This window comes from Parus major, chromosome 1, assembly GCF_001522545.3.
Source record: "Parus major isolate Abel chromosome 1, Parus_major1.1, whole genome shotgun sequence".
NCBI classification, from domain to species: Eukaryota; Metazoa; Chordata; class Aves; order Passeriformes; family Paridae; genus Parus; species Parus major.
In genome coordinates, this window is record NC_031768.1 from 77,495,328 (window position 1) to 77,522,897 (window position 27,570).

General features: G+C 46.6%; 1 protein-coding gene across 2 annotated transcripts in view; it reads right to left on the reverse strand.

Annotated features, from left to right (window-relative positions):
• Window positions 1-27,570, reverse strand: part of AMOTL1 (angiomotin like 1) — a 66,393-nt gene that overhangs the window by 30,312 nt on the left and 8,511 nt on the right. The window contains exons 1-3 of one of the 2 annotated variants that reach the window (XM_015645275.2): window positions 23,859-23,912; window positions 12,836-12,982; window positions 9,493-10,378 (exon numbers count right to left, since the gene is read on the reverse strand). In XM_015645275.2, the coding sequence (XP_015500761.1) occupies window positions 9,493-10,378; window positions 12,836-12,982; window positions 23,859-23,901 (1,076 nt within the window). In that variant the 5' untranslated portion in view covers window positions 23,902-23,912. Of the gene's footprint in view, window positions 1-9,492; window positions 10,379-12,835; window positions 12,983-23,858; window positions 23,913-27,570 lie in introns of those variants that run through there. The other variant, XM_015645262.2, reaches the window with a different exon arrangement.

Here is a 27,570-nt window from a genome sequence, read left to right on the forward strand (position 1 = left end):
AACCTGCACCCAACAGCCAGATGGGATCAGAGTCCCTCACCCAACCACCTCCATCCCTCCATCCACTGCACAGGCAGCCCCTGAAGCCTTGGTCAGGGCAAGCAACCCCAGGCAAAATCTCACTGTGCACAGGCTGAGCCACTCCTCAGCCCTGATGCCCAAGTTCTGAAATTTCTACACGGATCTTGTTAAATAAACTCAACCCAGACCACTTGGTACCTCAGTGTCAGGGCCCAGTTTGGCTGGAAAACAAGCTGGCTGCTGGACCCCACCTGAAGTCTGCAGTCAAGCACCTCCTGGGATTTGTATTTTAACGTAACTACAAGCTATTAGGCTTGCTGCTGATATCATCACCTTTATTTCTGTACCCAAAACAAGGCACAAGACATAATGAACAATAGTATTTACCCCACTAGGTCTCAAATATCCATGAGTATTTTTTCTTAGACAGACAATTTTGTGCTGTATGAATACATAGTAATTATGGTTACTGTTGTCTTCAGCACCTACACTGCTTCTCAAAAAGAGGTTTTCAAAAGCCTTCAGTGTTGACCTAATTCTACTGACAATAACACATCACTTCCTTCAACTGCAATAGAACAAAGCTGAAAAGTGAAGGCAATTTTAAAATCCTGCCCTAGAAAATGAACAGCACTGCTCTAACAAACTTGTCATTGCCACAACAGCAAAGAAAGATGACAGTGCAGCCTTAATCTTCTGTCCAAACTAGAGTGAAAGCAAATTGGCTCTGCAGGGCCCCAGACAGAGCACATACACAGTCCCACACTCTCATCCCAGTTTTGCCCAATGCATCCACTCTGACACAGAAAGGTACTGAAATGGAGGAAACACTGAACACAAGTACACTGCTAACCTGGTCAGAAATACAGACCAGTGTCCCTGGGAAGAAGATCCCAGCAGAGCTTCATGCAGCCAGCACTAAGGAAAGCTGTGCTGAGCTCAGCCTGGCCTTGAGATGGCTTTTACCTGCCTAGCACAGACACATGTTCTAAAAGGCTGTAAATTAAACATCCACGGAGGCAGCACAGGAGAGGGGACATTGCCCCTGGGCAGCTCCCAGGGCCAGAAGTGCTGTTCTCAGTCCCAGGCCTATTAGTTCTCTGGCAGAGGTGCAGGCTAATAACTAAGGAGCTAAATGTGGATAAAACTTTCTAAAAGACATGAAGCCAGGGAGGTGCTGTATGACACTTCACAACAAAACACAGGAATTCACAGAATCACAGAATGGCATGGGTTGGAAGTGATCTTTAAAAACCTTCTAGTCCAGTCACCCTGTCACAGGCTCAAATACCTTCCACTAGATGAGGCTTCCCAGGGCTCCAACCAACCTGGCCTTGAACACTTTCTATGACAGAGCATCCAGAACTTCTCTGGGCAACCTGCTGGAGTGCTTCACCTCCCTCAGCATAAAAAAATTTCTTCCTTATATCTTATCTAAATCTACCCTCTTCCAGTTCAAAGCTATTTCCTTTCGTCCCATCTCTACAGGCCAAGTAGAATGTCCTGCTCCAGCTTCCTTATAAGCCCCCTTTAAGAATTAGAGGGCTGCAGTAAGATCTCTCTGGAGCCTTCTCCTCTCTGGGCTGAACAACTCGAATTCTCGGTATGTTTTCATAGAAAAGGTGCTCCAGCCCTCTGATCAAGGGCATAGTTCTCACACCATCCCCACAGTCCCCCTTTCTTACTGGTGCTCCAGTGTGCAAACCTGGCAAGGGACCTGATGCCCATCATGGGACTTGGATATTCTTTTGCTCAAAATTCTGACCAATAAATAACACCATGAGTGAGGGATATCACTCACAGCGCAAAAGATGCTCCACAAGCAAATGTGGACTCAGACAAGCAAACACACATCTCCTCCATGCTGCTGACAGTCTGTGCTTCACATATTTTACCACAGCAATTAATTCAGTTAAGTGTGAGCTTGTTCCTCTTTACCAAAAGAAAAGGCACCACTGGCTTTATGCAAGTGAAAGCCCAAATGTCTGGACACAGTTACTACCCCTACTTAGTAGAAAGTAGAAAATTTGGAAGATTTGCTGCAGTACAGATTTTCTCACTTCTTTATGGGAATAGTGTAAAGCAACAGAATAAAATTGATCTCTGAATCTAAACCAGTGGAGATACAGCAATTTTTCATTATGAAGCAGAGCAATTTTTGCCCGTAGATACACCCTTTAGACCCTTGCATGAACTTTTGACACTGTACTTTTGGGAAATATTAGACTTTCATCAATTTAATCTTTTCTTGTCCCTTTAGTCAATCTAGCTTTACGCTACAGAGGAAGGAAACACCACAGAGATCTCTATTTTCTTGAACTGCAAATTACTTTTTGAGCTACTCAAGATTTACACCCCATAGCAGCTGCCAGCCACCAGAGTCTCAGCAGCCATGGCCACAGGAGAGATTCTCCAGCACTTTCCAGCTTCAAAACTGAACAGGTACAACCGACTTTATCCCTCTTGATGCACAGCTGTTAAATAAAATTAATGTTTCTAACTTTCTTTTTACTTGTTTAATCTGTCCTAATTTAGTTCTGATTTAGCCAACTGCAAAATCTCTGAGTACATATGCAATAAAATAAACACAGCAATTCACATTAACAAATCAGCATTTGCAAAAATAGGAATGTTATAACATCAGCTTAGTTCCTATCCGAATTCTCATGTAAAGCTCTAAAGAAACACAGCAACCAGGATTATCCAGAGGTCCTTTGGGCTTAGTAAAGAATGACATTCTTACAATGCTTCTACTGTATTTTAAATGTTGATCTTACTCTGCATTAGGGCAGGTTAAAATCTTTCAGCCAAACACATTCTAGTTGAAAATCATCCTTCTTAAAACCATATGACAGTGGAACATTATGAGTTTTGACTATCTCTGCAACATTTCAGCTATATTTCTATTAAAAACATTTTTTTGTTGTTGATATTATTGTAGAAGGAGGACCCCCATAAACTTCTGCAATGTATTGTAAAGAAGGAAAAAGAGAAAAAAAAAATTAAAGAAAACAATTTTTTGAATAAAAAACACCAGCAGGCAGTGAGGCTTTCAAGGGCTTCTGTGCTGGGGTCACCAATTACTCTTTTTTTTCACAGATACAGCTTGTGATACATACATAATAGCTTACTACCTATAGCTCACAACAGGATGTCTTCAGCAAAATACCTGACAATGGACCTCGCTTTCATAAGAAATCCCTCAAGATGTTGGGGTTGCCCAAGCCCCCAAATTTAGGCATGGTTTCAATACTCCTCTTATATTGGACCACCTGGGAGCAAGAATTACCAAGACATAGGAATTTGGGGAGAATTTGTAACTTTATGTAGGAATAAGAAACATGGAAAGAAAAATTAATGATAAAGTTCACTTGCTGTTGATGACCAGAAAATCATAAATACAATAGAGTTGTTGCTGGATAAAGCAGCACAGTATTAGTAATAAAATGAAAATGCCTGTAAATGTTCTGAAAAGGAAATTCCACCTCAGCCTTGCTACAGATACAGTGAAGGTCTCCTCTGTCCACAGATGGAAAGGGACCAGTGGAGGAAGGACTTTGTTTCCAACACACCATAGCATTAATTCATAATTAAAATGACCTCCTCTAATCTATTTAGCTCATCTTTCTCTGAATACTCTGCCTTCCTTTGTCTCTAGGGCAGACTGGCCTATTTCATCTTCCAAAGACCCTCCCAAGGAACTTTAATTCACAACTTCATGCATCTTCTGTGGATGGTCTGGCTGAGGCAGCAATGAGAATAAGGCGTTTCTGCGGTGCAGTTCTTTGAAGTTGCCTTTGGCTTTTACCTTACAATGAGAGCAAAAAAGTGCGTGAAATGTGCTTATGCCTGCCCACTGACTGGGAACCTTCAGTCTGGATACTAACCTCAGCCCAGGTGTCTACCCAATTTCATTATGATTTCTGCAGTCATGAAGCAGACTTCAAACACTCTTCTGTCTGTCTGCAAGTAACATGGACAAAACAGTATTATGACCATGCAGGAAAATAAAACAGGATCCTGGCAAAGTCAGCAACCCCAGCCTGATGGTCATGGTGCAAGGAAACACAATTATAGATCCATCACTAAATGGTGATACAGAAAGAAATAGGAGAACATTTGCCAAAGCCCAGACACAGCCCTCATGGTATTCTCTGTCTTATAGAATCAGCAATAGCTGCAGCACCTTGTAAACATAAGTGTTTGTTTCAAAAAACATTCTGCATACTTGAGCTCAGATCTCTTGAATTCACTATTTTGTTGGTGACATTTGTTAGTTCTTGAAAGACTTGGCCAGCTTCTTTGGCACGATTATGTAAAGATTTTGCAGGGCAAAATTATAATCTAGAAAGACATATGCTGTATCAAATATATCCTTGGTAGTTAAGAGAAGAATAGGACGTTGTATTTCCTCACAGAGATCCACACTCAGAACAGATTCTCAGCATAAGGAAAAGGTGCCATCCTCAATCTCTGCAATTCTAGAGGAACCAGCTGGGATAATAATAGAGAAGGGGAAGAAGAAATGACAGGGGATCACCCAAGCTGTGGAAACAACTTCATTTCTCTTTCATTTATTTTAATGTAAGGCATATTAGACCAGAAGGAGAGGATACAAAGCAAAGCTCCTCTGCAGGGCTGCCAGCATTCACATGGAAGTGCAGCCTCCAGCCCACGCTCATGCTTGGGCTATCCTTGCAGAGAAAAGCCAGGACAAGTCACTTTGGGTGTAACACCCTTCAGCTTGTCCACAGTGCCAGCAAACCCGCCTGCCTGGGCTGTGTCAGGGAAGAAAACAAGCTCCTTGTGTCCTGTCAGCAGCCACAGACATGGCTGAATCAGTAAATATCAATAGGTTGTTTGAAAACAGCAGTAATATGTGGGGGGAATAAATACACAAACAACTGGAGAAGCAGCACACTATTTCAGCAGTTAATTATAGACTTCTACATCCTGGCAGGCTGGAATTTTATGAGGCACATAAAAAATGGGATGTATTTAAAAAACAGCCCAGATTTATTCTTTTCATTGATTCTGCATGCTAACTTTCAAAACGCATGGATTAAATCAGAATGAAAAGGTGCCTGCATGATTGTCTTCTGCATGTACCAAAAATGAATTCCCCTCAGTAAGAAGCAGAGTTTCCAGTTCAAGGCTTCATTTGCATTATACACACTTTTTATTAATAGTGCAGAGAAAGAAATCATTCTGAATAAAAGATACCAGGATCTGACAAGAGCCACTGGGATCAATGAAGGGGATTCATTGCACCGATTGATCTGGATCACTGCTTAAGCAAAACATGAAGAAACAGTATCGACTTGAGCTGGTCCAAATTCATCCAGCTAGGGATAAACAGCAAGCTAAAGTAAAAGGGTGAAAAATACTATCCTGGGCTGTGACAACCCTCACATGCCTGACTGGACAAGGAGCTGTATGGGGAGATCCCAGGGTGCCAACTGCAAGTGTTAATGAGCTATGTAAACAAGGAACACTGAGTCAAATTGGAGGTGTTACTTCACCTGATTAGCTTCTGGTCCAGATGGTACTGAACCAGCGTTCAGGTTGGCTTTCAACAGCGAAAAAAAGGGATTTTGACAAGAGTGAAATAACTACAGGGCTCTGGGCTCCATCTGTTAAACGCATTAAAGGACTGATAGCACAGGTCTCCCCACTGTATCTGAAGAAGATTTTGCAAAATCCCTGGTAACGAGAAAATACAGGCTGAAACTAAAATGGAGATTTATGCCAGTGATGGCAATTAGCTAGTGGAACAAGGTTGTAAAGGCTGTGATGGATTCTCCAGACGGAGATTGTTATACTCACCAGGACTGAATGTTTCACAAACTGGAATTAATTCACGGCATTGTGCAAAAATCTAAATTAGATTAGTTCCAAGCCCTTTTACCTAACAAGCTGTGACTTTCTGAACCTGCACCTAAGGAAAGCTAGCAAAGACACCATTCAGGAATAGCTGCACATCTAGGAAAGGAAATATTTTCTAAAGATTATTATACTTGGCCAACTTAAAGCATTCAGAAGTTGTGAGTCAGGGCCCCAAGTATCAAGCAACTGGCTTAAAAATACTGATATTTTAAAAGGAAAAAATACTAGTTCATTTTTATTTGCCTTCTGGTTGTTTTGTCCTTTAAGCTTCAATGTTCAAGCTCTGCTCTGGAATTGCGATGTCTATGAAACAGAAGTCACTAAATCTAATTTATATAAATGCTGAGACTACCCCTATACTATACTATCATATAATTCTAGGAATTCTTCAGTACAACACAAATTATCTTGAAATTTACAATGAATTTCAATATTTCACCATGATGATTATAAAGGCGATGTTCCCTTTAAAACCAGTCATATGCAAAAGAAAAAGTCAAACCAAATAAGGAAGTTAAGCAGCAGCTACAGTTATTCCATTATCCTTCATCAGCTCCCTGCCAGCATTGGTCCATTTCCAGCCACATTTCCCTTGTCAAAGAACAACTGTGGGGAAGTGGGAGCTCAGTGACCCTTTAGGTATTTTTCATCCCTGGTATCTGTGAGTGCTTTTTCTAGATCGATGCACTCTCTTTCTCCTCTTTTCTGGAACACAGAAGCCTTCTGCACGGTCCCTGTCCAGAGGATGCCAGGATGGATGGGCTGGGGAACTGATATGACCAAGACAGAGGGAAGGAGATGCTGGGGTGTATGAGATTCCCAGTTGACCATGAGCAAAGTTCTGTTTCCATCAGCTTCTTTCCCAGACACTGATGAGATGAAAGCTGAAATTCCTCACCTCACTTGTTCCTCTAACAGAAAAACCAGTCTCTCCAAACCCTACCCCTACTGTTAACCTTATGCAACCAGGCAGTCCCCAGTCTCAACCTCTTCTGTCAAGGTCCTTCATCCCAGCTAGATGCCTGGCAGTGAGCCTCTCCAGAGCCCAGGTAAGGGGAGAAGCAGTAAGCAAGTGCAGTCACAGGAAGGTTTGTGCTTGGGAGAAACCCAGGAGTGTAACACAGCACATCCTGCACCCCACACCTCCAGCAGGGCTCAGACAGTGACCAGACAAATCCTCTAGTAAAAACAGGGCTGACATCCCTGAACAGGTAACCTGCCTCTATCCTCTCCAAAGATTTAAATATTTGGTGCAGAGACCACTTTATGAACTTGCATTTTAACCATCCCAGACGTGGGCAAGCCCACCCTGTCATGCAGCCCAAGGTGCATGCAAGGATGCACTGGAGCACAGCTGCTGCAGATAGAGAAATGACAAGTGATGAATAAGCACACAGGGACTACAGTCACCTCCTAAATGCTTTTGTCAACCAAATCTTCCTGGGTGACAGGACCATACAGGGATCCTACAAACCATGAGACCAGTTATAAACTGGGATAAACACAGAATAAACCGAGTTTATTTCCTGGTTTTTAGTGACAGCAGTTCATAATAATTGAGAAAAAGCCCAGATAGTGAATATTTTAGTGTGCCGAAGCAAAGTGAAAGGTTGACATCCCTGTGTTAAAAAATATAGAGAAGCCTGAGATGAGGATGAAGACCATCACTTTGCCGAGACCCAGAGACTCACTGTCTGACATCTGAACACAGCCAAATGTTCCCCCATTCACTGAAAGGAAATCCCCAAAATCCAGCCACCATTTGAAGGGAGCCAAGAAGGACCTGAAAAATAACCACATGTACATCAGGATCCAGAAGTGCCTTGAATAAAGCTTAGGAGACACCACACACCTTAGAGCAAACCTAGCTTTGGTGAAACTACCCCCAGCCATGCCAACCCCCTAACCTACATCTCTACAAGCTTGCTGGCACAGCCAGCAGGGTTATACAGAGACTGAGAAGGATTGAGGCCCTTGCTTGAGTTGCAAGAAAGGTAACACTGAAGATTTTTTTTTAGTAAGTGTGCAAAATTTGGCAGCTCTGCTGTGTCACACTGCCAGTCCTCTGCTGCACTGCATATCCCTCCCCTTGGTGCCCCTGTACCTGACAGGAGGGAGATTTCTCCAGCATCATGCAAAGAAAACAGCACACAGGGGTAGCAGACATCCCCCTTGCAGTGTGATTTGGGGCTAAACGATGCTGCCTTGCCAGGAACAAGCAGTGACCACCATCACGAGCCAGTGGATTTCTCCCCACAGCTGCTGCGGTGATCCAGCATTTGCTGAGGACTGGCATGGAAATCTGCACTTAATCAAGGGGGTTTCTCAGCATTAAACTTGCTGATCAGGCAACTGGGAAAAAAGCTCTGGGAGTGGCCCCAAAGGGTTTCCCACTTGACCCCACTGAGGCTCCCAGTTAACTGAAATGGTGCATGCAGCACCCAGCTCCACTCACTTGCACAGACTCAGAACACTCTGTGGCTATTGAACCACCATTTCCCAAGGGTGATAAAAATACCCAAACTAGCTCCTTCTCTGTGGGGATGAATCCACTTGGTGCTGGAGATGTTTGTTAGCATCACAAACAACTGCAGGAAAGCATGGCCCCAGTTGCACTCACATCCATATAGATCTTTGCATAAACAGGCAGTTTTGCTGAGTTTATTTAAAAATACCATCTTGCTCTGAAAAAACAGCATAAACTCTACACGATGGCCATACATGTAGCTGTAGAAAGACCCAGCACAGGCCTGCCTCTTGTCACAGCCACCTTGCCCCTGTCACCAAAACTACATTTTGAGTTTCTACCTGTCTCGACACAAAACCCATCCTTTCTGCAAACATGGAAAAGCAGAGCATTTCCTCCTGCATTTCATGCCTTATGCATTTTGGGCAGAAAGAGCCAGGTCAGTTGCACCACCTTTTCTTTGTGTCTGTACTGTGGTAAAATAACTGTGTGTAACTTAAGGTGATGCCAACAAAACCTTTGGTGATCCTGGCATCAATAAAGACACAATGAGGCAGCTTGCAACATGGAAACTGCTCACATTCACACCAAACAACTTCAGACTTCTAAACCCAACAAAATAACTGTCTGAGAGGCCAAAGAGACAGGGATGACGAGACAGAGAAACACTTGCATTTGGGTACAGCAAGGAAAAAGAGCCCTTAACACACCACCACCTCTCTGAAGGCAGGACCTGTGCCACTCGCAGGGATCAGCGCACATCCAGCAAACAGTGGATTACTTTTAATGCGCTTGGAATAAACCTGTGCTCATGGGGAGACCTGGCATGAGGGGCCCAGTGAAAGCCCCACGTGAGCTCTCTGGCAAGATTTAAGTAGCACATAAGTGGAATATAAGCTTTATAGAGTCCTCTGGGAGATGCAGGAGCCTCCACCAGCCAGGCCTGCCATCCCGGCCACAGGATATTATGTCCCCACTGCAGGGTGCAATGTGCCCACCATGTGCCTGGAGCTACAGCTCACTCTGGCCGTGTCTGCACGAGGCCCAAGCCCCAGACCGGCTCCTCCAGCATGGGCAGGACCAGGCAGCCCTGCAGACCCACCCCCAATGGCCATTACCTGCTGACCCCGTACTCTGGGGGCGGCTGGTAGCGGACGAGGGCCAGCTCTGCCCGGGCGGGCTGGGGGGCGGCGTAGGTGGCCTTGAGGACATCTTGTGATGATTGCTCGCCGTAGAAGAGCCCGTGCTCCTGTGCCTTGCTGCCTGGGGCTGCTGCCTTGCCTTTGTAGGGGTACTCGGGAGGCGGGCCCCGTGGGTCCGTGGCCTTGCTGGGTTGTGGGGCTGCCTTGAAACCCTTCCCACCTCCTGGGGCTGGGGGGTGCTGCTTGGCCCCGTTCCTCTCCAGCGAGAGCTGCATGATCCTCTCGCTCAGCGAGCGGACGTGACCCTGCTTCAGCTCCTTCAGCGCCTCATCCTTATGCGCCTGCCCGCTGTTGGCCCGGTTCACTGTTGGCCTCCCCTCCGTCCTGGCCTTCTGGCTGGAGGAGCCATAAAAACCCGGTGTGGCAGCCGTGGCTGGTGGTGCGGGCTGGCCACGGAAAAACTGAGACTGGGCCTTGGCCTCCTCATAGGTGGGGAGCTCCTCGGAGCTGTGCGGGGGCTGCGGGGCCCGAGGCTGCTTCTCCATGGCAGCACCGTCCCCCTGGTGCTCCTGCCCCTGTGGTTCCTGCCGCCCTGACGGCTGGACCATTGGCAGGTCTTCGGGAGCAAGGTTTTCTGCGGAAGAGAGAGTGCTGGCGGTGCTGTTGGAGGGGCCGACGCTGCCCGTCGCCTGGTGCTGTATGGCCAGCAGGTTCATGTTCTCGCTGGGGTTGCCATACCTCAGCCGCTCCTGGATCAGGCGCTGCAGGACGGTGCCGGCTGCCACCTCCTCCGCCCCTCGCATCTCCGCCTCTGGCACACGGCGGAAGCTGGGTGGGCGCAGGGTGCAGAGGGTCTCCTCGGCTGGGCAGGGAGAGAGAGGTGGCCATTAGCTCTGCTGTCCAGCAGGTCTAAATCCCCCTGCTGTTTCTTCCCTTCCTACATCCCACAACGGTGACCCCGTGCCCAGGATGCACCCCATGGGCAGTGTCCTGCCAGGATTTTCCTGGCAGCAGAAAGGACATGGCTGGAAGCCAACAAAGGAGTCATAGCACTGCTCCCTGCTCATCCTCCACCCCTAAACTCTAATTCTGTTTGGCAGTGACCCCTAGGAACACATTCCAGTCCCATTCCTGGCCTCCCCCTCCATAATATTCCATGCGCTCCATACCCACAGCTCTGAACCTCCCTCTAAGTCAACAAGGGACATTCCAAGTCACAGGGAAATTCGGTATTTTCTAACATGGATAGGACAGGACAGGAAAGGAGCCTACAATGGTTACCTTATCCCACTGCCTGACCAATTCAAAGCTCACAAAAAGTTAAAGCATTTTATTAAAGGCCTTGTCCAAATGCCTCTTTAAACATTTGGGGCATTGACCACCTCTCTAGGAAGCCTGTTCCAGTGTTTGACCTCTCCCTGGAGATGGCTTGCACAACCTACAGAGGCAGCCTGCATGGCAATACCAGCTGCTGTATTTTTGATGGCCAAAGGTGTAAATGTACTGCGTGCCATGACAAGATAAAATGTAAAACTTGTCACAGAAAAGCTGAAATGGAACTGAAAATTAAATGGTCCTAAAGGTCTAAGAATAACCTGTGCTCTGGCATCTTCCTCTAAAATTGCAATTTCCCTTCTGGCTGAAAACACTACTTCTGAGGGAGTCAATAATAACCATTGCAATTTTGCTGGGTCAACACAAGGAAGGCATTATGGTCATAGATGTAATGACAGCATTTTTAAAAAAAAAGCACAGACAGATTAGCTACACAACTCTAACACAGACTACTGGAAGTCATTCAGAGTCAATGGCAACATCCTTGCACTATATATGCAGTGGAGCTTGCCTGGAGCTAAGAATCTAGAAGCATTTGGACAAAGCTCTCAGGCACATGGTGTGATTCTTGGGGTGTCCTGAGTAGGGACTGAAGCTGGACTTGATGATCCCAATGAGTGCCTTTCAACTCAGCGTATTCCATGATTTAACCATGGCTGAGACCTTTGGAATCCCTCCCTCCTGAAGCTCTCCATCCATCCCAAAAGTGCTATAAGATGTCTATCTGAACACTGTCTGAGCTCAGAGGAGCGTTCCTGAAAGACTCCAGTGCAGACAAGAGTGATAAGAGTCTTCCAATGTCCCCAGTCAAGAAGGAGGTGTTTTCTGCAGTTTGGTTTCTTGAGGTCACTCTTGGCAACTTTCTCTCTCCTGCTGTTCCCAATTCTCAGAGGAGTTTGTCAGGACTTACATTTGTTTTTTGGCATTTGAAAACAGTTTAAAAGCAAACTTTCTCTTGAGGTCTGGTCATTTCCCTGAGGTTTCATCAGTTACTGCACATGCTGTGGGATAACTTATATACAACCTAGATGTCAGAGGGAAAGAAAAGCCTTTGACTCTTAACAATGATAAGAGGTCATTTCCCTTAACATTTTTGTGGCAAAGCCTTAAAGATGATTGTGGAGCTCAAGAGGGAGAGAAGATTCCCAGGCTGTTTCACTCCACACCTGCCCTAGGAGATACAGCTTTCCTGCTTTCCCTGAAACAATGTTATCTGCCTGCCAGCCTCACCTGCTGGGGTTGTGGCTTGGCCACCAGCTATCTGAGAGTAGGTCAGCTCCATGGGATTGTGTTAGAGACAGGAAGGCGCACAGACACACAGTGCATCTCCTGCTGCTCAAGCTAAGTATCCAGCTGCTTTATACGTCCCTGCAGTTACAGCAAACTCTTGCTGCTTTGTTCATGTTACCACAGCACACAGAAGCCTCATCACATTGGACATTTTTGCAGACAAGCAATAACGTCTCCCTAACACACCAGAAAGTTTACAGTCTAGGTTGTTAGACAACGCTGGAGAAAAGCCTGAGGGATAAAGCCATCATCACACAGTCAAAGCAGTTCTTTATAACACATCAGGATTTCCACTTCTGTGCTAGTCATGTTATCATCCTTGTATCTTGGAGGCGTACTTTACACTGCCTGTTACTGAAGTCCAGAAGGATTGACCACAGTGAACTTTTCACAGTGCCCATGGTCTTGCTCCATCAGCAAAAGAGCCATGGAAATTGGTCCAGCTGTGCAGCGAAAAGCAACTGTGTCCTTAAGGACAAGTGGAAATGATGCACCCTCCACAAATAGAGGTGACAAGTGGCAGTGGGTCACAATACACAAGTCAAAGGTAACTTTGACTCTACAAAGAATGAGAAGCTGGCCTTCAACTCACTAAATAATGCTTGTAAATTGTTTAAACTGCTCAATTTATACTTTGTGAAAAACCTGGAAGTAAATGCAGTGGGTTCATACAGAAGCGTGGCCATGCACTCACCAGCTTTTTCTTTGGCACTGATCACTTCAGCTGTTAGCGGGGACACTTCATGCCTGCCAGCAAACAACTGGTGATCCTGGTAAAGGAAGCCAGCCTCTTCCAGTACCTGGACTGGGCTGGTAGGCTTGTAACAAACAGTTGTGGAGCCTGTAAGAAAGAAGAACGGAATGCCAGTAAAGAAACCGCATGAATGACAAAATACAAAGCCATGACTTACGATAGTAGTCCAAAAAAATTTCTTGAGCATGGCTAGGTGCTGAGAAGCCCTTCTGAGGCGAGTGAGCAAACCACCTCTTCAGGCTGCACTTCCCAAATAACGCATTAGCTCTGAGGAACAAGAGGCAAAACATAGAGTCACCAGTGCTGTTTCATGCCCTGACCCAGCCTGGCCTACAAGGTCCTCAGTCCACGTACAAAGAAAGGTTTGTAAGAGCTAACAGTGACAAGTCACAAGCTCACTAATCAAGTCATAGCCCCAGGACATGAAACCAACAGAGCCAGCGTAATACTGAACTAGGGTGTGGGTAAAAAGAAGGAAAAGTGAGGACACAGCCACACATTAAACAGGGCTATAGTCTGGGAAAGGCCTTACCACAAAATCTGCTCATGAGTAATAGTTTAGCAATACAGAAAATTGCTGAGACATAAAATACAACCACTGCTATCAAGGGAGAGAGTTTATAAGTCACTTTGTCCAGATGTTCTTAATATGGTAAGCGGATGTAGCTGGAGGGCCATGGGAATTTGTCTGGCAGACCAACTGCATGGGAGCTGCATGCCCCAGCCCCAGCATCCCACAGAAACTGGTGGCTGGACTGTGCTGGTTTTGGCTAGGACAGAGTTAATTTTCTTCTCAGTAGCTATGTTTTGGATTTGTGCTGGAAACATTGTTGATAACACAAGGATGTTTTAGTCTCTGCTGAGCAGAAGCATTAAGGCCTTTTCTGCTTGCAACTTGGCAAACAACAAGGCTCATCCTAAATCTGTTCTCAGGAGTGCTTGTTTTAACAAGCTGATACAAAATGCATCACAGCAGTGTTAAGCCAGGAATGACATTGGCTTGACCCTATATTTCAAGCCACAAGCAACATTGGCATAATCCTACAATTCAAGAAAGACACAGACTGTACAGGGTCCAAAGGAGGGCTGCAAAGACCATCAGTGGACTGCAGAACCTGTTCTGTGAGGAAAGGCTGAAGGAGTTAGGTCCTTACTCCCCCGAGAAGAAAAGGCTGTGAGGGAGCTCCCATTACAGTCTTGCAGCATTTAAAGGGAGGCTACAAAGAGAAAAGAAGCTCTCTCTTCAAAAGGAGCTACAGTGAGAAGGGGCAGCAAGCACAAGTTGCACTAAGAGATGTTTTATCTTGACATAAGGATGAAACTTTTTACAATGAAAACACTCCCTGAACAACCTCCCCAGGGATGTGGTAGAGTCCCCATCACTGGAGGATTTCAGTATGTGATGAGACACTGTCCTAGATAATCTCATCTAAATTGTCTCCTTCCCTCAAAAGGTTAGACCAGATGATCTGTGAGATCCCTTCCAACCTGGTCTGATCTACATTTATATGACCTTTTTACTTTCTCATTTTTCTGAGAACTTAGTCATTTTTGTAAAGAGAGGCTCTTTGAGGTTCAAGCCTTGGAAATGAGCATCTCCTGGCTGCAAGTACCCTGGCACAACAGGCACACAGCAGGCTCACTCTCCACTCATCCCATTGGCTGTCACAGGTTTTAGGCTAAGGGAATTGTCATCAATCTCTAGCAACAGCCACTGCCAAGGACTTGCTTGAGCAGGAGGCAGAGTGCTCCAAGTAGCACCAGTGATGCATCCAGCCATCCCTGTGGGGCAGGAAGCCCACAAACATAAGGATCCGCAGCACCCCACTCAGCAGGAAAATCAGTCACCCACAAATGACCTGGATTTATTAATCCTGCCTGCTTGGTTTGTGTCAGCTAACTGCCTGCTCCCTGCATATTTCACACAGGTCATTGCTAACCCCATGCAACTGCATGGAGCAGGGCAGCAGGGATAGGATCCAGCCTGTCATTTCTACAGGCACGAAGATACTATTTTCTTCTGTGCCAAGAGGAGAGTAAATAGGCATTTCTGCAAAATGTTAATGAATTCATCACTTTACCATTCATATTATGCATGAATGTGTATGGCAGTTATCTATATTTAGAAAGCAAGAGGGAAAGATTGCTTGCTGGAGTAGAACTAAGCCATATATGTTTGTGAAAACAAGCATAGGAGACTGGTCTGTAAATTGTGCTGATGCTGACACAGATCCAAAAAAAAATCTCAAGTACACTAATTTCCAAAATTATTGGCCTATTCTGGTAGAAAAGAGGATTAAAGACACCCTCAGTTGCTCCTCCACATAAACAGTACTGCCTTGGAATTTGGAATCCTGTATGAAAGCAGTGCATTTCAAACCCAAGCTTGATTTATGAATAAAAAGTAGATTGGGGTGAAGCAAAGAAAACCTGCACACCCAAGGAAGAAGATAAGCAGCTTCAAGCATTACAGACAACCTGGGCAGCCAGCAGATACTGGTTTGGCCCCACCACTCATCAAAGAGAATTCAAAGGAAATACACTTTTAGTAAAACTGTATCCTCACCTTCTGCATTTTGAGTCTGTAGGCACCCTTGGGTCAGGATTTCAAATTTTACAAGATGAAGAACAAAGTTGTGTTTTTTTCTTTAACAAGAGCAGAAATTCTCACCTATCCACTTGTCCTTGGTTGTCGTGGCACAGCTATATTCTACTAAAATCAGGACTGGTAAATGCCAGCATCTGCCAAACTGCTCAGTTTCTGATCCCAGTAGCCCCAATCCAGGCAGAAACTACTGGACCGTGCTGTACCCATGTTGATGTTTTATGATCATAAAATGATGTCATGATGTTTTATGATGTTAAAAATGATGTAACAATATTTTATGTTCATTCACAGTAGGTTTTAATAAAACGTCAGCTGTAACTGACACAGAAACCAGTTTCTGTGTAACACAGAAAACAGCTGCCAAGAGATCAGTGCTTGGCACACAGCCACAATCCAGATCATGGGCAATAAGGCACCACTTGAAAGCTTAGTGGAACCTCACAAGCCATTTGGAGCAAGGCACAAGCCTTATTTCTTTCTCCCCTTGCTGACACTGGAGCCTCCCAAATCCCAGCTCCCTTCTCTAAAAGAAAATGCTTCATTACAATCTGACTCTGACACGGTGCAAAGCGCCCATCCAATGGTCAGGCACTTGTTCCTTTCCCACACCTCCTCATTCCTCTACAACGCTCACCAGAAGAGCCACTTTCATCCCTATAACTGATTCTTGGTGCCAGAGCAGTGGTGCCCAGCAGCCAGGAGTAAGAAGCCAGTTGAGAGCAACTTGGGATGAAGATCATCACTCCGCCAGGGGCGTGTCCCAAGGGAATGGCTTTCTATCTTACCCAAACAAGCTACAAACCACAGCTGCTGCCCCATGTTCTGTGACAGCCACTGCCAAGAACCAACCTCATCATGTCTGTAGGTGCCTGTGGGCAGCTGCCAGCTGTGCTATGCCCTCCCCTCTCCCCTTCCCAAAGCCAGCCCAGCCCCCTCAGCCCCAGAATGCCAGGATGCAGCCCAGTCCATAGACATCATGCCTTCAATTGCCATGTAACTAGTGTCTCTTATAGCCAGTTCTGTAAGACATGACCATATTTCTGGTCTTCACTTCAGTCCTTGCTAAACTGGGTAGCTGCTCTAGGCCTTCATTTCTGCATCTCTACCAACCCTCCGCATCTAAGTGACTGCCTGACACCAGCTCATTTGTTTTCCTTTTCTTTTAGATAAGCACGCATTCCACTGTACAGAAGCAGACATATTATCCCAGAGTTTACTGCACAGCAGTGAAATCCATTTGAAGATTCAGAACTATTTAAATGAATCAGCTGCTAAGATTAACACCAGACAGTCAGCCAGGACCCAGAGACAGTGGAGCAACATTTAGATATTTCCTGTTTCTGATGTGGCTTCAGTCTGGTTTTAAAAAGGATCTAAAGCAAACCACATAGGAAGCTCATTGCTGTGACATGAGCGGAAAACCATGTTTTTAGAGCAGTAACAGCATATCCAAGAAACAAATTTACAAAAACAGTCAGAGAAGACGGTTTTCTTACAGCCAAATTGTACTACTACTCTCGTCTTCAGTAAAACACCGAAAAGATGCCACTTGTGAAAACACAGCTTGCTGCTATTTAGAGGCAACACCTCAAGGCAGAGCGCAGGTAATGAGTTTCTGCATCACACCACACTGCCCATCCAGGTAACATAATGTGGCTGCCCACAGCACAGCCCATGCTGCTGCCACGTATGACTCCTCTACCACCTAAAACCCATCCAGCCAAACAAAACCACAGAGCTGACCTCCAAAAGTTCCCCTTTCCATCTGTACCCTACTGACCAAGTGGTTCAAAAGAGACTGAGGTGTTTCAAATATCATCCTAAGCAATCATCCAAAATTAAAAAGTAAGTAAGGTGGCTTTACACTTTCCTATAAACCCTGCCACAGTATGTAAAGGAAGTCCAAAAATGACAGAATGAAAATTACATCATTTCCAAGCCCACATATGCATTTTGAGTCTGCAGGCACAGCCTGTATCACAACCATTCCAAAAAGGAGTACAAATACCTTATTCCACATTTAAAATATTTTATCTGTCCTGTTGATGCATAAAAATTTCAGGTCAAAAAGGGAAGAGAATCATTTAAGGGAAATAACAAAAGGACAGTAAAGCCCTCCAAGGTCCCAGGGGCTGCACAAAGGCTGTGCCATGAATTGGCCAGGGTGGACCAATCAGTCCCTGCAGTAGGTCACAGTGACCCTCTGAGGCTGGACACCCCTCTATGTGTATCCTGGCCCACGAACCCTACTTTCTCTCCTAAGCATTGGCCCAGTCTTGAGAGCAGGGATTGCCACACCCTAGCCACACAGCCATGCCACTCTCCCAAAGCTGGGAGGAAGATTTAAGCTTCCTTCGGCACAGAAAAAAATAACTTTTGTCTCGCTTCTTGGTTTAGGTATAAAAATTGGACTCCTAACAGTGTCACAAGGGATGCTTTTGGGACCTCCAGCAGCACAGGGATTCTTTTGCAGCCACAGCTTCGATGAGGTGCAGGGGATCCAGCAGCCACTGGTGATTGTTTTCCATCAGCAGCTCCCCAGTCAATCCACAAGTTTTCTAGGTCACTCCTGGGGGGGCTGACTCATCCTCACACCCCATAATTCTGCTTGTGAACCTCACATCTGCTGCCACAGCTCCTGAGCCCTGCGAGGACTGAACAAGCATCACTAGTATTATTTTCACAGGAGCAGAGCAATATCTTGCAGGACAAAAATCCAAGACACATAATGCACACCAGATGTGAGTGAGCAGCACCTTTCATTTCCCACGTGAAAGCAAGAGAAGCTGCACCCCTGTGGCTGGCAGGATTATCAGACTGAGCTACACCTCCACAACTCACCACTCTGGGGAAAGAAATCCTCATCCCAGTATCCACGTTGTATCCAGGTATCCAAGATCCACATTGTGCTATTCCCTTACTCAAGAAGAGTTCCTGGAGTCACCCATCCTCAGTACTGTCATTTCACTCTCCAGAAAGTCCAAGAAAGCACGAGCAAGACTAATGGGTATAGGCAATGGAGGCAGCCAAACCCCATCTCTCCCAAAGAATTGTGCTAACATGTCCAGATTTAACTACCCACAAGGATGAACATTCTCCATGAAACTTCAGCCTCACATGCTTATTTTCATATATGCTTCCCTTCAGCAAAAAACAAGGCAGGGGAGAAAAAATCCTATGAGAGAAGCAAAGCAAATGTGCTTTGAAAGCAGCTCCCGAACCTGGCATGAGATCAGATGGATACAGGAAAGAGTGGAGCCAAGCCTGCCTCCCTGGGAGATCCCCTCGGATGCCCGCGCTTCTCCGCCTTCCCGATGGAAATCAGGTGTGCTGGCGTGTAGGGGCAAACAGTGCCCATCACCACTCTTTCATCTCAGATGGTAACAGGTTTTAAAATGCTAGAATAACGTGCTGGTTTTTTCCCTGACCCAGGCTCACCCCAGAGGAGAGGCAGGATATAGGCAGAGTATTCTCATCACACCTCCAGGTGCCGAAGTCAGCTGGGCATTAATCCGACGGAGGAAGAGATGCATATTCCTTAGGCAGCTGTGCTAGGCTTTGCAAAAATATGTGCATTTTTAAGGTCTCTCTGTATTATAAGCTACACAGTTGCTTTCGTGGCTGTAACACTGAGTCTACAAATACAGCCAGCCCAAATTTATTTGAAGAATTGAATCAATAATTGAAACTCCTGCTTTGATCAAAGTGCCAGTGGCACAATGACGACTCATGTCAGCATTGCTGCTCTGAGATGAAAGGATAAGTATTATCTAGAGCTGAAAGTAGGGGAAGAAACTCCCAGTAAAAGAATGAAATACAAAGGCTGACATGGAGCTCGCAAGTGAGACAACACTTCTGCTACAGCCACACCGCTTGTCAGCCCAGCAACTGTCTGCAGACGTTTTCACTACACTATAAATTCTGATTTCCAAGCAGTAAAAAAAACCCCAAGATAAAAATTCATCACATAAATTCTTAGGGAAGGAAATCTTATTCCACTGGGGGAAAAAAGCAAAATCATCAATCAGCTACAGCATACAGACAAGACACTTGTAGAGCAGGAGTTTAAGCCATGATAAATTTTGCTGTACTTACTGCCTTTAAAAATGATCATGTTACAGAAAAGCACTGTCATGATCCGTGTCACTTGGATATTTAAGCCCTTCCATTAATTAACCAGGAGTGAAATAGGACCTAGGTCTGTGGATCATTCAGTCTTAGTTCCTTGTTACTTCAAGCAAGTATGCTATAAAATTCCGGTCTTGAACTGAATAAACAGCATCTTGAAGACGAGGAATTTTTTTCACCCCATTTGGAGGAGGTTTTGGGATCTCTCTTCCTCAGACACACAAATATTCCTCTTGGTTCCCACTCACAGTCACGGACATTGCTCTTTATCCATCTATTTTTTTTTTTGTCAGTGGTGTCCTTTAGGTTAAATAGCTTTCTCCCTGAGTCATTCCCACAAACTCGCAGCGTACAAAGGAGCCTGGGATAAGGACAGAACAAAAATAGTACAAAGGCTGTACAGTACTCTTAACTGAAAAGGCGGGCATTGAACTCTATTGTATGGATTTCTAGAGTTTTTTCACTTTCCTTAACACAAGCAACAAACCACCCAAAGGATCCACAGCTCTTCACTTGATCTGTGTGAAGAACTGCTTGCAATAACCCTACACTAAGCAGAGTCTTTGCACAATTCTTAAGTGTCATAACTTAAAGCAAAAAGAAATTAAACCTTCTTCTCACCAGAATATATATTACAATTATGATCCTTCCATTATTATATTATTACCTGCAATTTATATTCAGCCACTTTTAAAATGTAGAAATTTAATAAAGGTATTCTATGTAGAAGTGCTAACAAGATAATTGCCTGTAGTTCTTGCTCCCAGATGGCTCAGCTCACATTTAGAACACAGAAAACCACAGCAACAGCCACTGGTATGGAGCCATCATATCAAAACCAGCCTCAAAATGGTGCTCTGGTCACAAGCAGGGAGATGGGACATGTCACTAGCAGGGACCCTTTGTCCATCACAGGTAGCCATCACAGGGAGGAATCTCACTAAAAGCATTTTTAATCATTAATTCCTTCATTAAATTAAATATCTCATTATTTTCTAGCCTGAGACTTGACCAGTGGAGTTACTGTTGTCTAAAGCACATTTATATTTTTGTTAGCCAACGTGGTCAGAGCAGATAATCCCAGGTGCCGCTCCATTATTTAACCCCATGCTACGTGTCTTTGAGATGTGCCATGCCTCTGCAGATCACCCCTCTCCTCGGCTGGTGCTGCCTTGACATGTGCTGGCTGTCATTGCCTGATTTGCACAAAAATGACGCGCTACATCTTCAAGATGTGGGACAGACGTGCATCAGGAAAACCACAGCCACACACCGTGGTGGGACACACCTGACCTGGACAAAGCCACTGAAAGCCAGCAAATGCTGCAGGATGGGGTACACCTTATTGTGTGGACAAATTCTGTTCTCACATGCACCAATCCAAATCTGGAGCAGTTTCACCTGCTTCTACAGATTTACTTGAAATTTGCACCCACAGTAGCATCTCACCTACTCAAAAAGCCACTAAAAAGACCAAAAATGGACACAGACATTTCCTAAATGCAACATTTGAACAGAAAAGCTGCCCTAAGAATTTATTTTTTTTTAGAAGTGATGTTGTTCTTGTTACTATTATTTTCTACTTCCATCTATTTCTACTTCTGTCCTGAGTGGAAGGCAGGCTGTTCCATTTAAAAATTCAGGACACAAATGGGGACCAGATTACATCCATCCCAAAGCTGCCAAAAAGCAATTGCTGTATGAAACCAAAAATCCTCCTGGGATTTTTCTCAAATCCGCAAAATATTCCCAAGCACTAAAACTTTCCACTGGGACTATTACATTAGCAAATAGTCTGTGTGTGAAAATTCAAGTATGCAGCCATCCTCCTAATGGTTTCCAGGACAAGAAGTCTGCACAGGGCACACACTCCTGCCTTAGCACCAAATATCATTTATACCAGATCTGGCCTTTAAAGTGAGCTACACACCTATCAGTGAGAAATAAAGGCTCTGTGGACTCAGGCTTTCGCTTCCTGAAGGAAAGCTGCAATGGTCAGCAGTAATATTTCCCCACAATCCTTAAACACTCATGTCCACAGAGTCTGGTTGTGCCTGACCCTCCCTGGGCTGCTGCTGGGATCCCTTCCAGCCCCCTTAGGTGTGTCTTTGCTGGAGAAATGCAAACCAAAGCCTTTGGCTCTGTGCTGGTGTTTCCTCACAGATGAGCTCTTGCAAGGAGCACCAGAGCTGTATCCCTGAATCCATCCCTCCATCCAGGGACTAATGTGCAGAGGGTTTGGTCCAGATCGCTGTGGGAGGCCAGGACTTGGAAACTGTCCTCACGCCTGTCACCAATCCTGCAGATATTTGCACTTAGGAGAGGCCACACGTGCCCCTTTGGATTGAAGCTGCCCTCCTCCAGCGGCTGAGTGCTTTCCAAAAGAAAAGGGAAAGTGAAGATTCCCCTGCCAAAAGCTGACAGAGAGAAAAGGGGACATCAGGACATGCGGGTGATTGGTGGGGTCCCACTGGCCCCACACAGCCTGGGGAAACTGGGAGGCCCAGCCACAGCAATGCTGTGGGGCATACAGCTCCCCTATTTAACAACATAAAACCAGCCTCCCCGAATTCATCCTCTCACACCACTGCTCCAGTCGTGGCTGGGGATGAGGAAGGCCAGGCAGGACACAGACCCTCCATGCAGAGCTGTAACACACACCCAGAACAGCCCAGAGAGGGTTTTACTATGAGCTCTTGCCCACCCAGTATTCCCTGCCCTCACCACTCAGACATTTCTTGATAAGGTATTTATAGAACCCTTGGAAGAGCTTTCTGGTTATTAGAAATGACTATGTATATACATACACATATATATGTATAAAAGTAAATATATATACATGGTCTGTATTTTATTTATATATAATACATGCAGCCACATATGTCTATAACCACATGTGTAAATATATAAAAATAAATTAACACATATTTACATATATTTATATATATATTTAATATCTATATATAACTATATACACACACCCACCTGTTAGCAGGAATGGCTCTGCCAGCTAGCTATGCTCAGAAAAATTCATAGGACTCATGTTCACTGCCACCCTTCTCTCAGGAAGCTTTTAGGCTTATTTCTGTACATATAAAGACATAACCTGAACCTGAGTGGATGCACGAGAAGGGCCTTGCAGACCCTCAGCCACCAGATCCCCATCTTTGGCGGTAGCTGCCCACAGCTCCCGGGATGCTCACACAGCACCAGGAAAGAGAAAAAAAAAACACCTCTTTCCATCGAAAGAGGAAAAAGCCCAAGCAGCGACCTTCCTGTACTTACAGCTATGAATCACAAAACCTGGCAGGAAGATTCGGGTTAAATTCATGTCGTGGGCTTTTTTTTTTTTTTTTTTTTTTTTTTTTCTTTTTTTTTTTTTTTTTTTTTTTTTTTTTTTTTTTTTTTTTTTTTTTTAAACAGAGTTTATCTTTGTTCCCTGCATGGGTAGGAAGGTTAAATATAAAAAAGTTCCCTCTCACCATCCCCCTGCAACAACAACGTGAGAAAGCGCTTCCCCGGCGTGGGAGGCCCCTCCTGCGCGTCCCCTGCGGCCGGCGCTGCCGCCCCACGCACCCGCGGGACGGGACGGGACAGGACGGGACGGGGCCGCTGTCCCCGCTGGGTGCTCCGAGTGACAGCCCGGCGCTGGGGACCCGCGGGGACGCTGCGGAAACGGGGAAACCTTCCCCGCGCTCCCGCTTCGCTCCTCCCGGGAGCGCCGGGGCGGCGGACCCCCGGCGCGCTCCTCCTTCAGAATATCCTGCGGACACCCCGCTCTGACCGGGGCAGTCTCGGGGCTCGCCCCGCGCCGTTCTGGCTCCCCGGAGCGGGGAGGATTCCCGGGGAGGACTCCGGGAGCGGAGGAGCGGGAGCAGCGGCGGCCCTGGGGTCTCACGGAGTGTGGGGCCGGCTCAGCACGGACTCGGCCCCGCTCCCGCACCGCCTGCGGCTTCCAGGCAGCCCGGGGGAGCAGCGGGGTGCGCTGGCTGCGGGAGCCGGCGGAAGCCTGCCCAGGCCTTCCCGCGTCCTCCCGGGAGAGCGGCGGAGCGCGGCAGCACTCACGGGTGGGCATGAGCAGCGACATCCCGCAGCGGCACCCCGCACACACGTGGACACGGACACCCGCACCCCCCCACGCACAGGCACACGTGTGAACAAACATGCACGCACGGACACACACCCGTGCGGGGACACACGGACACCGTCTCCTTTCCCCGCCATTACCTCCGGCTCCGCGCCCCGCCGTCCCCGGCAGCACCGCTGCCATCCGCGCCGCTCCCCGCCGCCGCCGGGCGCGCTCCGCCGGCCGCCGCGGGCCGGGCCGGGGCGGGGACACCGGGGCGGGGACACCGGGGCGGGGACAGCCGAAGGGGCGGCTCCAGGGGCGGACCGGGCACCTCCCGGCGCGGGGCGGCCGCTGCGCGCCCCTCCCGCCGCTCCTGTCGGGGATGTGGGTGAGGCGCGGTCGGGGGAGCCTGGCATCCCCACCCGCAGCCACTGAAGACACCTGGGTGCTCCCGGGGCGAGCCTGTGTGGCTGCACGGCTGCCCCGGCTCATGTCTGGGGATGCTCGGGATCTAAATCCCGACCTAGGTACCGGCACAGGCTCCCTGATCCCTTGAGGGACAGTTGGTGGGGGTTACACCGAGTGCCAAGCCCATGAATTAACCCCGGGCATCCTCCTCGTCTCCCAGAGCTTCTCCTTGTGTATGGAGGAGCCGATTCATGTATGGAGGGTTCAGAAGAACCCGGCTTTCGGGGATTGACTGGGGTGATTATTTCGTTCCTAAACTCAGCTCCCCGTTCCTTAACTCAGTGCCCCATTCCTGAGCGCAGCCCCTTGCCCTGCTGCCCACCTGCTCCATCACACGTCTTTGTGGTTTGGCACACCAGCTCCACGGGATGAGTGTTCTTTAGGGCTGGCGTGACCCACTGCTCCGTCTCCCCAGACCACTCCAGCCCTGCTGCCAGAGGCTTGACAGAGGGGACATGGCAGAGGAGCTCCTCTGGTTTTTGCACAGGTCTTCATTCCGATCCTTGCAGCCATGTGGGCACAAACTGGGCTGGGCAGCCCCAACACACCCTATTCCCCGTGCTGCTTGCTAGGTTAGGTGTCTTTAGGGATGAGTGGCAATGCTTGGGCTTCCCCATCTCATGCTTCAACCTCTTTCAGTGCAGCAAGCTACCCAGTGATGGCAGGACTGTCCATTGTATTTGTACTTCTTTCTCCCAGGGACTGATGGTGGCTTCTCCCTCCTCAATACTGTGCCAAATGGATAAAGGCAGGTAGGAAGAAATGCAGCAACAGTCTGAAGAGGAAACCACTCACTGTCACCACAGCCCCACAAAGGGGCACAGCAAGACAGGAGCTGGCCCAGCGCCATGGCCACAGGACTGGGTGGATGCAGACAGGACTCCCAGAAGCTCCAGGCACTGGGAGAGTGCTGTGGTTCACAACAGTCTGAGGCATTGTGTTTTTGCACCACAAAAAAACCCAGCTTTGCTCAAAGTTTGGGTTTTGCTCAGATGCAAGGCACAGGCAAGCTATAGGATATGGGAACAGACAAAGAAGGAAAAAATACTCAGTGAAATCAGGTTCCTCAATTCCTGCATCTGTGCATCTCCCACGATAGAAGTTACCTCAGAACAATGTTTGTCATGAGGGCATCCTCAGAGGTGCCCTTCCCACTATGTCTGTGTGCAAGGTGAGGTGCCAGTCAGGGGCTGTCCCTGCTATGTCTCTCTGAAACTTTAAAGTGAAGTATTTTTTACCTGTCTCCCTGAAGTCACCTAATACAGGCTGGGGTAATGCTCAAACAGGGGAGCAACAAATTGCAAATATGCTGTTTTTTTAGGTGGGGGGCAAGGGGCACCATCATATCCTTGACCTCTTCAGGAGATAAACTACAGGCCAGTTCCTAGGGTACCAGACTTGGATTAGAGATAGATGTTCAGTTCCTTTGTCATCTGCAGATACCCTGAGTATGTGGGAGAAGATTAAGCCCAAATTCAGGTTTTTGAATGCCTAAATCCTCTACAAAGTCATAGGGAACCTTGACAATAGAGATAGAATTTGCCTTGGATTTGTCAGATTTTCCTACCTCCCCAGAGAGATTAGCTTTGCTTATAAGCATAAGTGAACCATGCACAGCTCAGCTGTAAAATGAAGGTGAAATTTTGCCCTTGCTCATTAAGTGTCCGTTCACCGTGGCAGATGAAGTGGGATGGTGTCCAGTGAGTCCACTGAGTCCAGTACAAAGTGGCAATTCAAGCACTGCTTTTTGTCATGTTCCAACTTTATCATTTGGTTGGGCAAAATGGGAGACATTATTTTGGTTATTCTGCTTCCCAGTCTGTGTCATGGGGGCCTGGGGGCAATCTGGCTGTACTGCCCTTGGCCAAGAAGATCCAGCCTGTTCAAAGGCTTATTTGGTTTCTCATTCTGGCCCCAGGGTTTGTGCTCACCTTTCACCTACTGCTGCATGGTGATCAGTGGTGATTTTGGTGCTATAAGAACAAATATATCAAGAAAAATCATTATCTGCCATCTTGTCTTTCAGTAGAATTACAAGGACCTGGTGAACCATGCTGTTATGTTCCCAAGGAAAAGACTTTTTTCAGCTGAAGTAGAAATATTATTTCCTTCTTCTCTCATGTTATTCATTTTCTGGTGTGTTTCCACATGATTTTCAAAATCTTTTTTCCTGTTTAATTTAATTTTGATTTGATAAACTGATGAGTGGCCACAAAGGATGGCAGACTGGAGAGGGAGTTCTCTAACCCCTTATGGTTCAATACGTCTGATAACCTCTGGGGAGCTGTAACTGCCCAGGAGGGCAAGGAAACTTCCACTCAAGCTTCTCCATTTTGCAGCTTCAATATTTAAATTTCAATATAATAAATTCCATATGTACTTAGTAATTTGTTTATTTATTTATTTTATTAAAATATATTGTTCCCATAATTTGGGAATAGTTCTAATATTTTAATATTTCTTTGTGTGTTTGTTTTATGTCATTCTTCTAAGGAATTTGGGGAAGGAAAGAAGTAAATTTTTCATCCCTTTTGGTTCTAACCTGCTCAACCAGGACCAAGTGCCACCAGAACTCCAGTTGTAAGGTCAGCAGATATGATATGACCGTGATATCTCTTTTCAGGATATGACAGTGACATCTCTTTTCACTGCCTCCCTCCTGCTTCTCCCTGGTAGCCATGGATTCAGGAGGCCCACATTATCCACACATCCCATGTCTCTTATACCCTGCTAGGGAAAACAAACACTTCTTATGGATATCCCAAGTATTTTGGTGAGCTACATGGGTAGGGAGAAGCATTTCCAGGTGACACCCCTTAGCACCCCCTGCATCACTCAGCATCCCTGCACCATCCCAAACACCTGCTTGCTGGGGAGCTCTGAGCAATTGCTCCTGACAGACCTGGGGCTGGACCCCTGAGGCCCTGCAGCAGGGATGTAGCCATCCCAAACCACGAGCGCACGCGGGTATTGATGCTCGTTACATTTGCAGCCAACCATGCGTGTAATCCCACAGATTCCAAATGCTGCAAGCAAACAAATAATTGTCCCGCTCTGCCTGACACTGCAGCAACCCCAAATGCCTGCACACAATTCCACTTCTTGCTGTCGCTGCTGCTTTTAGCCGTGGCTGATGGGCAGGCAGAGGGTTCCAGCCCCATTAATACCACCTCTGGGGATGGCACAAATAGCTGCCCTGAAATGCAGAGATCACAGCAAGAGCTGAATCAAGAAATCAGAATACACTGCGTAGAAACTTCCACCCAGGCAAATTTGGTAAGTAAAAACCACAAAGCATTTGACATAAAAGATGTCCTTACCATACCTCAAGTGGAGAATACCCTCTCTCTCTTCTTGATAGCCACAGGCTTAACCTGCCCTGCAGAGACTTCTAGCTACTGG